General features: G+C 37.1%; 2 protein-coding genes, 1 long non-coding RNA gene and 2 other non-coding genes across 7 annotated transcripts in view; 4 read left to right on the top strand and 1 right to left on the bottom strand.

Annotated features, from left to right (window-relative positions):
- Positions 1-4,462, top strand: part of tmem181 (transmembrane protein 181) — an 8,508-nt gene extending 4,046 nt beyond the window's left edge. For both annotated transcript variants that reach the window (XM_051408773.1, XM_051408774.1), the window contains exons 6-17: positions 626-742; positions 888-968; positions 1,080-1,179; positions 1,287-1,417; positions 1,517-1,608; positions 1,703-1,760; positions 1,865-1,967; positions 2,049-2,100; positions 2,207-2,289; positions 2,668-2,757; positions 2,839-2,905; positions 3,010-4,462. In XM_051408773.1, coding sequence (XP_051264733.1) covers positions 626-742; positions 888-968; positions 1,080-1,179; positions 1,287-1,417; positions 1,517-1,608; positions 1,703-1,760; positions 1,865-1,967; positions 2,049-2,100; positions 2,207-2,289; positions 2,668-2,757; positions 2,839-2,905; positions 3,010-3,094 — 1,059 coding nt within the window. In that variant the 3' untranslated portion in view covers positions 3,095-4,462. The remainder of the gene's footprint in view (positions 1-625; positions 743-887; positions 969-1,079; positions 1,180-1,286; positions 1,418-1,516; positions 1,609-1,702; positions 1,761-1,864; positions 1,968-2,048; positions 2,101-2,206; positions 2,290-2,667; positions 2,758-2,838; positions 2,906-3,009) is intronic.
- A 2-nt stretch (positions 4,463-4,464) lies between these two features.
- On the bottom strand, positions 4,465-5,897 carry dynlt1b (dynein light chain Tctex-type 1b). Of its 2 annotated transcripts, none has more exons than XM_051408777.1 (5): positions 5,822-5,897; positions 5,589-5,630; positions 5,111-5,234; positions 4,916-4,993; positions 4,465-4,650 (listed from the first exon to the last, which is right to left on the bottom strand). In XM_051408777.1, exons 1-5 carry the CDS (start codon positions 5,846-5,848, stop codon positions 4,580-4,582), a joined length of 342 nt encoding a protein of 113 aa, XP_051264737.1. In that variant the 5' UTR covers positions 5,849-5,897; the 3' UTR covers positions 4,465-4,579. The 2 variants fall into 2 exon arrangements, with proteins under 2 accessions (XP_051264737.1, XP_051264738.1); XM_051408778.1 differs by having other exon boundaries at positions 5,610-5,630; positions 5,822-5,863.
- A 2,703-nt stretch (positions 5,898-8,600) lies between these two features.
- On the top strand, positions 8,601-8,791 carry LOC127368874 (U2 spliceosomal RNA). Its single transcript, XR_007885898.1, has one exon. It is a non-coding gene; the product is annotated as a U2 spliceosomal RNA (small nuclear RNA).
- On the top strand, positions 8,607-10,338 carry LOC127368216 (uncharacterized). The gene is made up of 3 exons (XR_007885596.1): positions 8,607-8,985; positions 9,681-9,761; positions 9,940-10,338. It is a non-coding gene; the product is annotated as an uncharacterized LOC127368216 (long non-coding RNA).
- Positions 10,174-10,337, top strand: LOC127368994 (U1 spliceosomal RNA). Its single transcript, XR_007886012.1, has one exon. It is a non-coding gene; the product is annotated as a U1 spliceosomal RNA (small nuclear RNA).
- Positions 10,339-10,382: the final 44 nt, after the last annotated feature.

Here is a 10,382-nt window from a genome sequence, read left to right on the forward strand (position 1 = left end):
ACACGAGGTCTTTCAGTTCCTTTCCACAACACTGGTCCTCTTTAGATTGTCCAGTGGCTCTTAATTAAGTAACACTATGTATATACAAAAATATATAGAAATTAAAAATCAACGTCCGACTTCATCCGATCATACAGTCACTGTAAAGCGAGGCTTACTAGGCCTCCATCCTGCTTCTAGCAGAGGAGCATATCAATCATCTCCACATTCACTCCGTTGACCCAGCATACTTTCTAGCTCTACGTGTTCAATATAATTAATAAAAGCAACCCATACTTTTAAAAAATAGTTTTCCCTTAATAGAATTTTTTTTTTTTTCTAAGGATAGACATGCAGACAGTGCCTTTAAACATTTACCAATACTTGGACTGTGTACATTTTTCCATGGTAATGCTGTCATCCGTTTGGCCTCTAACAAAGAAAATAAAGATTTTCTCTTTCTTCCTTATATTATGTTCTTTTGGATGACAACCTAAAAAGAAAAGCTTGGGCTCCATAGTTAACCTCACACATTTCTTCCAGCAAAAGTCTCTCTAACTCTGTGAGTTTATAGTAGTAGTAGTCTGTTGAGTTTGAATTCAGTTTGATCGTCGACTGAACCGACGTCGTTGTTTCTTCCTTACAGAAATGTGATGAGATCATTGTGCTCCATCTGGGCTACCTGAACTACACCCAGTACCAGGTCATGGTCAGCTTCAAAGGCCTTGAAAATATCACATATGAAATCAAGGTCAAGTTTGTGGTAAGAGACATTTTTCTTCTAGCTCATGAAACAAACTTTGCCTTTTTATGTTGCTGCATTTGATTATTATTATTATTTTATTTAAATATCTTGAGCTCACAGGTCAATCACAGACTTTTTACTCTTTTGTTCTCTTCTTCCTTAGTGGAAAACGTACAACCCCACCTTCTCGCAAGTGGAGATCTGGTTCCGGTTCGTCTTTGTGGTGTTGACCTTTATGGTGACGGTAAGGAACACAGATTCATTTTCTACAACTTAATCTCACTGAATTTCATGTTACTGGTATTCCAATCTGACAAAAACCTTTTACCAGGACTAATGTTTTATGTTTGTTCAGTGTTTGTTTGCACACTCACTGAGGAAGTTCTCCATGAGGGATTGGGGCATAGAACAGAAGTGGATGTCTATCCTGCTCCCTCTGCTGCTTCTCTACAATGGTCAGATTGAGTATTATCTCTCCTCAAGTCATATTTTACTCTTATTTACCCATCAGCTAAAGGCCATTATTTCAATGTATGTGTGTTTTGTTGCTTTTGCTGTTCAGATCCTTTCTTCCCGCTGTCATTCCTCGTGAACAGCTGGTTTCCAGGAACGTTGGACGCTTTCTTTCAGGCTCTGTTCCTGTGCGCCCTGCTGCTCTTCTGGCTCTGTGTTTATCATGGCATCAGAGTCCAGGTGGGTCCACTACTGTATCTAAACTTCAGTGGCTCTGTCTCATGTTTACCTTATTGAGAATCTTATTGAATGTGTTTTTATGTTTTTTTTTTTACGCAGGGTGAGAGGAAATGTCTGACGTTCTACCTGCCTAAGCTGATCATTGTAGGACTTCTGTGGCTCTCAGCAGTTACGCTGGGCATATGGCAAACGTAAGTCTGACCTCACTGCCTACTAGCAGCCTGATTTTAAACTCTGAATTACAACAGGAGTAAAAAGATCTTCTCTCCTTTTCTGAACTTGCAGGGTTAATGAACTCCAAGACCCTACCTATCAGTATAAAGTGGACATAGTGAACTTTCAGGTGAGACCTTTCATGGAACTTTAAACTTTGTTGTAAAAGTACAGACTTGGTGTTTATGTCTTCGCTTGCCCAATGTTTAATAAAGTCCAATGTTATTTCTCCAGGGCATGAAGATCTTCTTCCTGATTGTAGTGGCCCTCTACATCCTCTACCTGATCTTCCTGGTTGTCAGAGCTTGTTCTGAACTCAAGAACATGCCTTACTCAGGTATCACAGCACAGCACGCCTCTGTATGTCAGTTCCTTTTACTCTGATAACACTAACATGCTCCGTGTTTTCAATCACTAGATCTGCGGCTCAGGTTTTTGACAGCCCTGACGTTTGTGGTCCTTGTTATCAGGTGTGTTTTAAAGGAAAATACAAAAACATCTGTCGATCAAGCCCTTTGTGGTTAATTTGGTTTTAATTTGATAATCCTGATGTTCTTGTTGCTCTTTCTCCTCCAGCATGGTCATTCTCTACCTGAGGTTTGGCTCCAAGGCTCTCCAAGAGAATTTTGTTGCTGAACTGTCTACGCATTACCAAAACTATATCCTTTTTAAAACAATATTTTAATTTCGATCATGATTTCACTTAAAGGACCCGTGTGTTGGTAGGATTTAGTGGCATCTAGCTTATACCGTTCGCCTTCCAAGTGTGTAGGAGGAACAACAAAGGCTTCATCTAGAGCCAGAGTTTGGTTTGTCCTTTCTGGGCTACTGTAGAAGCACAGTAGCTCATTCCAAGGTAACAAAAACACAAGGATTTTTATTTTAATACACTGATGAAAACATACTTAAGAGTATCGTATATCATCTATGCCGATAGATCCTCCCAAATGTTACACACAGGACCTTTTTTTAAATGAAATGTTCAAAACATGTTGTCTTTAATTATGTGAGAAATGATTCCTTAACTCGAAACGTACCAGCTGAATTTTTATCATTCTATGGCCTGCTCAACTTTTACTTGTACACATTGGCGTTTGTGTATTCCCCCTCCAAAAATGCCCTTTATGGTAGGTAATGCAGCACAGCTCCAATGCAGCAGATAATGAACTGATTTATCAACCTAACAAGGTTTTGTTTAATTCCCCCAGACTCCCAGCTGAAGGATAATCCTGCTTTCTCCATGCTGAATGACTCAGATGATGAAGTAATATACGGGTAAGTGTTTAGTTGACTTAATTGCTTTTTAGTGAATTCTTACAGAGGAGGTATTCAGCGTGAACTTTACATAAACCAACTGATGTTCTTTGTCTTTTTTAAAGGAGTGATTACGAAGACATGCCTTTACAAAACGGACGCGCTATCAAAGCTACCGCCAAGTACCAGGATGAGAGTGACAGCGACTAATGGGATCTCTGTGTCCCTGTTGGACACTATGAGAACACAGTACAACAAACTATCATGTGTGGTTGTAAATAAGGATTGCTCGCATTGGTACTACGCAAATTATATACTGTAAGTGTACATAAATCTATTTTTAAAAAAAGGAGAAGTTCCATGTCGACTGAATGTACTGTACTTTTATTGAGAGTTTGGGCATGTGGACACTTTTTCTTCATTGTTTATGTCTCATTCAGAAACAAAGAAAACAAAACTAGACCATTTTTACCAGTTTATCCACATTTTTTCCTCACAACCAGCATTAACCGGGAATGTTTTTTTGTAAAATTAATGTTATAATTAATGCTTTGTGTTGAACCACTGTTGTCTCTCTGTACGTGCACTTTGTTGTTTTTTGCCATTCCTTTCTGCTCTCTGACAGTCGAAGATGAATAGGAGAACACTAATATCTGGCCAAAGCTGAGTAACATTAAACTGGTGGTAGAGATTTAAGGAAACTTGTGCTGCAGAAGCCGTAAGTGCGCTCTTAACGCTGCATTGTGACTCGCCAGCACTAACGGGATTGATGAACGGGGGATTTTAAGTGCCATAGCAGTGTTGGCTGTTGACTTATAATACTAATAATTCTCTTTTGTCTTCAGACATGTTTAAGAAAATACAGACAAGAGCCTTAACTGGAGTGGGTACCACTGATTTCTTACCAATTCTTCCATTGGAAAGAAGCTTTGTCATTGCACTTGTTGAAGAATTGTATTTATTTTGCCGAAAAGTAACGACATTTGATACTGTATTATCCGACTACCTGGATTGATTGATTTTGATAAACTGCATGGATTTTACACTACTTTATGTAAATGTGCTACTGATCTATCATATTGAACATTTCTCATCCCAGCACATACAGTAGTTATACCATCAGCCAAATATATTTTTGCCTTATCTAGAACGTATTATTTTAAGTAATTGTTTTTTCTCCTGTATTTTTCCTTATATTGCCTACAGTGTGAGACTGGTTGCCCCTTACTGTTGTTTTATCAAACTGGAGCTTATGGACAAAAAAAACACCCAAAACAAATACGCTTCTGTTCTTTACAAATAATATCGCGACCTGTATTCTAATTAAGATGGTGCCTTGTTGTTACATCACTCTCTTTTCTTCTAAATGGGCTCCAGTCTCAAATTTGTAAATGCTTTGATATAAATGTACATTTCCGATTCTTTCAGTGTGAATGTAGCTTATGATCTTTTACGGTGGTTAAATGAGGTTGTTGTGGGTATTGATATGTTGGAAGTTTTTGTTGCTTTATGAGATAAAAGCTGTACATGTAGCATTTTGTCATGTCACATGTAAATAAAGCAAAGTATATACAGCAAGGTATTATTCTGATCAGTTGCACTTAAAAAAAACATTTTTATTCAAATATAGTCAAACATAACAAGCTGGTTCTCAAAAATACACATTTCAAATACTTGAGGTACATTGTAGTTGGTTTAAATGGACAGCCCGAAAACGTTGACGATACAGTACATGGACTTGTTCTCCCATCTCACTGCACAGCTTCCTGTTGGGTGTAATACACAATTAATTCTGTGACATTTGCACATTTAAAGTTAGTGACAGAACACTAAAAAACTAGGCTGCAGCATTTTTAAGACAGCTACCTTGCTCAAGGGCACACTGACCGTTGCTGACACACTGCTTATCAAATTCACATATCTACCGCTTACTTTGTTTATCACTTCACAAGATTGTTACTGTTGAAAACATAACTTAAGAGCACATTTTAGATCATTTAAAAGCTGCACATTTAACAGAGAGGCGTTTACCATCAGTAGTGTTGTCCCAGAAACATGCGCTGGCTGTTTGCAGACCTGCTCCATTTTTCTGCATGATGATACAGGTCACTGTGGGAAAACCAAAAATACACATTTATCATTTAATACCAACTTTCAGAGCCCAAACCCATCAGAATATTACTGTTTTACTTCTTAATGTCACTGGTACTACAGATGCGCATATACCAATATATTTGAAAGGCTTCCCCAGCTTGCTGAGTTGACTGAGGCACTGCTCCACTACACTGGTGGTCCACTGGTTCACTCTGCTGTGCTGGTAGGCATTTCCTCCTATGGCTGCTTCTACTGACTACACAGACAATTTAAACAAAGAGGTGATTAATTAGGAGCTGATCAACACACACAGAACTATACATTTAAATAGCCTTACAGTAACTCTGTGATGCAGCTGGTAATATTATAATAATATTATTCTATACTATTGAATCCATGACTTTGCAATCTGAATTATATAATACAACATATAATTAACAACATAAAATATGAAACTGTACTTAAAGGGGTTATAGTTTATCTGTGCGCGTTGCCTAGCAACCGCTACAGTGTCCTTAGCAACCAGCAGGCTAAACACAAAGTTGAGCCGGTGACATATTATTAAGTTTGTGGATGCACAGAAAAAGCATTAAGGCTGCCGTTTGCTCACCTCTTTAATGATTTTACTCACTTCTTCAACGACGAACGCAGTCTGGCGAAAAAAAAACAAAACAGTGCATTTTTAAGATATCCAGCCAACATGGCGTGTTCGCCTCCGGCCGAACGGTTATTAACGCTTCAATGTCAGTTACAAGATAATAATATTGATTTAGCGGTAATATCTGATTGTTGTTGTTTTTCTTTGTGTGATAAGAATACATGTAGTTTCAAGTATCAACCCACCTCGTCCTCTGTTTGATACTCGTCCATTGCTGCTGCCTCATCCGGTGTCAACTGAACCGGGTTACCCAGCAACAAGAAGACTTCCGGTTGTATTTCTTCAGAATAAAAGTGTCGTCTTTCCTGATCCACAGAACTCTTGAACCGACTCACTTGTGTTTTAGACATTAGGTGGCATCGAGTTCTTGCTAAAATGTGATTTTGTAATATCTAAACTGCCTGTTAAACTCTCTGCCTTCCACCAACAAGTGCTTTCACACTGGAAAATGATTTATACGCTTAATTTCACTCCCCACAACGTCCCACTGTGGAACAACAGAGTTATCCTAAACAGAAGAAAATCTATATTTATGGAAAACTGGATGAGGAATCAAATCTGGTCAATCATGCATCTGATGGATAGAAATGGAAATATAATGAAACTAGACGACTTTACTGAGATTGTTCTGTTAAAGATTATGTCAAGGTTATACAAAACATTCCGACAGTACTCATTCAGATGATCAAGAATAATCTAGACAACACCCCAACCCCAAAATTACAAAATATAATGATAGACGATGTATACGGCAATAATTTATTTCTGAGGCAGTCCTTGGTAAACACGATGTATGGATGTACAAGGACACATATTCTCCAGAGTTATAAGAAAACTGAAATTAAGGCTATTAGAACAAAATTCTTGAAATTTCCAATCCCCGCCTAAACATAAAGAAATACATTTTAAAACTATAAATGAGATTTACCCATTGAATGAATTCATTAGAGCAAGATTTAAATTTGAAGTGGATAATTGTTATTTATTACAACACAAATGTAGAAACCACAGAACACTTATTTTACAATTGTGACACGATTCAAATCCTAAGGAAATCCCTACATGAGTGGCTGATATCAAAATCCATAAATGTAGATTTTCTTTCTCCAGTTGGGAGTAATATTAAAAAATAAAAACACTGAATACCTAATTAACAACATAATACTTTTGAACAAACATACATAAATGTCGACTGTCTAGATCTCCTCCAGTGTGGAGTGCTTGGAAGAATGATTTCTCTTTACTTATTAAATGTATAAAGAAGGTACAAAACGCCCAGAAACTTTACACTCTTATGTTAGAACACAACTTAATTTAATATTGTATACTCTTCTTTTGTTTTACTTATTTTATTTTATTTAATTCTATGATATAAATCTGATGTATTTGTACTTGTTGTAAATGTTAAACAGGATTTCATAAGGAGGTATGAACAAGCTTTTGAATATAATAACTGTTATATACCATGAGTTTCTCACTGTAACTTGTTCTTGATACAAGTTACAATAAAGCATTTTTAAAAAAAAACAAAAAACAAATTCTTGAACCGACTGAAAAAAAAACACATTTTGTTTGACAGAGAAATAAAATAACTCTGTGAGCTAAATGTACTTGTAGTAAGCGATTGTTTACCAAATTCTTCCAAGATAAAAACAAATAAAAATCACTATAAAGCGCCATGAAACTACCAGAACTAATTAAAAACTGTCAAACTACCGCCCCCTGCTGGTAGTTTGTAGGTTTCAGTGACTGCTAGCTCTCACACTAACGACGACGACAACAACAACAGGTCGGTTAACGCTTAACAAAAACCGTCTTATATTGTTATTCCTCTCGGTCTGTTGGCGTTATGTCTTATATTCAAGGTAATAATAATAATTAATACGGTTTATTCGCTGTTATTTAGTATTGTATTGTGTTACAGTTAGCCTCAGTGCTACCTAACTGAAGCTATCGAAGGGCAGTTAATTGGGCCGTTAATTAACCGTTATACAACGTTAGGAAACTCCGGTAACGTTAGGTGAGTGTTAGTAGATATTCACTCATATTACTTTGTGACATTGCTGTAAGCTTACTACTCTAAATATAAAACGTCGAAAAATAACATTGCTGTTTAATTGTTGTTAACGTTTTAGTGCAGTTGTGAAGTTCACGTTGAACTTCGAGGACGGATTCAGTTGTAATGTGTTTCAGGTCTACTCTCACAATTAGAGGTTAGTTAGTTTTTAAAATCCGTATACCGGTTTTTAAGACGTTTTTAACTTATTCACCAAGTTTTTTTTTTTTTAATATCAGCTTCGAATAGACATAATGTTATTGTCATTACACTGACTTTTATTTTGAAAACATAAGAAAGACCGGAAGTTGAAACAGTTATCAATATATAAATTATTTAATCGTAACTTAGTGTACCTCGCTCGCTTTGTAAAAATGTTTTGACTGATGTTACACTTCTCATTGGTTTTAAATTACAACAATTAAAATGTATACTGCAGTTAAAATACTTAATGGCTTTCTTATGGAGTGGTTGAAGAGTGCAGCTTCCTTCACCAGAGCTCAGTCTGTCTTTGTGAAAGCGTTGTGTAACGTTAGTTTCTCCTTTATTTTTACACACAAACACATTATCACAAGTGCGTGTAGTAAATCTCAATCGTATAGTGTAACTGAACAAACAACCCTACTGCTGTTAAAGCTACAATGTGGGTTTTATGCTGCTCGTTCGTAGGGATCTCTCATTGGTCAGCAGCTGATCAGGTGACCAGAAAATAGCGTTGATCCGTGTTTACTTTCTCGATATTCTGTAACTAAAATGTGCGATCTTGTGTTCTTTTGGTGGCCGATGCGCCACAAAACGTCAAACTACACTTTTTATACGTTGCTGGTTTGTTTTATTGAAATAATGTGGCACCATGACTGAGAGTCACAGTGCAGGGAATCACTCCCCCACCTCGCTGTCTGTCCTGTATCGCTTCTCGGCCTTTTGGCTAAGATCAAGTGTAGTATCTGTTCTTATCAGTTTAATATCTGATACGTCCCCTACCCGGGGACCATATATTAAATTGATTTTTGGAACTGGGAGATGGAATAGGGGCTTGCTCCGTCCACTCCACGCATCGACCTGGTATTGCAGTACCTCCAGGAACGGTGCACCCCCCCTCTCATTGTGAAAGTTAAACTGGATGGTATCAGAAGAGGATGCATGCTTTAAATGCAGTCACAGAGGTTTTCACTGTGGTCTTAAGCTGCAGCGTTTATGCTCCTTGTTTTATGAGCTAGACGTTATTCAACAAGGGAATATATCCGTTTATTAAGTCCTTACACTGAATCTAGTTCTGCTCATTTCACAAAGGTAGGGATGCACAATATGATTTTTTTTCTTCCAGCCATTACGATAGCTGCTTCTCATGGCAGATACCGATAAGATAACCAATAATTTCACAGATTTGTGTTTTAAAACGAAGTGAATAACCTGTAGTTTATGCACACCTGATGGTAAGAAAGGCTGAGATGTTGTGATCAAAGGTGGATGATTTTATATTCCAACTGACATCACTATTGTTAAGACAACAAAAACAAACATTTGTTGTTCATTCATTCTTTTATTTTTTCTAGTAAAGTGCATCAAAATCTTCCCAAACATATTTTGGCTTTCGTAGAACATAAATCCGATCAATTGTTTGGCATAATACCTCAAAATCAATTATTAGTATTATGGAGCAATAATTTATCAGCTGTAATTTAATTATCAGGATAGATAATAATGATTAATTTATCTGAAAATCTTGACAACATATGTCTATGTGCACTGTATTTAAATTATGTTTTCTTGTCAGTCAAAAAGTAAAACCACCGCAGTCTAATACAATAGACTACACAATAAATCATCCTATAATGTTCAGTTTTTGTTGAGAACAGTCGTAGAGAGGTGTTGATTAAACTGCATAATACACATTGTGATGATGTTCATATTGGAGGCTGCAGTTTATGGTCCTGTTGAACTTTATTGCATTAAACTAAACAGTGTGTTCAAATCTTGCTTTGCAGAAAAACCAACGTTGTTCACACTCCAGAGCAATAGGTGGCAGTAGCAGGAATGCCCATCAGCAGTAAACAAAGAAACAGGAGGTAAGTGTAACGTTGAGGAACCGTGAGGGAAACGTCGTCATTTTTGTGATTTTATTCTCTATTTAATTCTTTATTCTATTTTAAAAGTGGATCAAAACAACCTTTGATTTCAGTACGATTTGGCTTTGGCTCTGTTACTCATTTTTTGAAGGTAAAATTCATACTTTTTTTTTTTTAGATCAGCTTTCCATGTGGGACTACCGCACTGCATGATGGGAAATAAAACCATTATTTATCAACTAAAATGTTAATAATCCGCCTTACCATAATTTTGTTTTTATCTGTATTAAATATCTGCAGATTCACACGCACTTCTTATAGCCTCTGGTTTTGGTCATTTATAGCTTGTGATCACCATAAGCCAACAGTGTATGTCTCTGAATGACTCCCCCGTCTCTGAGCTGTACAACTCATACTTACCTGGCAGGGGAGATACCATGATCAAGAAGGTGGTTCACCCAGGGCGAGGCTCAGCCATTGCACTCCGGTTGTGCTGACCCCTGCGAATTCCCCAAATGTGGGAATCTCGACTGCATAATTTCTGGTAGTGGGGGACTGCGTTCGCGCTCTCCCCTGATTAACATGTGAAATGACAATTCTGAGGAAGTCTTGACTTTATGT

The sequence above is a fragment of the Dicentrarchus labrax genome, unplaced genomic scaffold (assembly GCF_905237075.1).
Source record: "Dicentrarchus labrax unplaced genomic scaffold, dlabrax2021, whole genome shotgun sequence".
In the NCBI taxonomy this organism is placed as follows: domain Eukaryota; kingdom Metazoa; phylum Chordata; class Actinopteri; family Moronidae; genus Dicentrarchus; species Dicentrarchus labrax.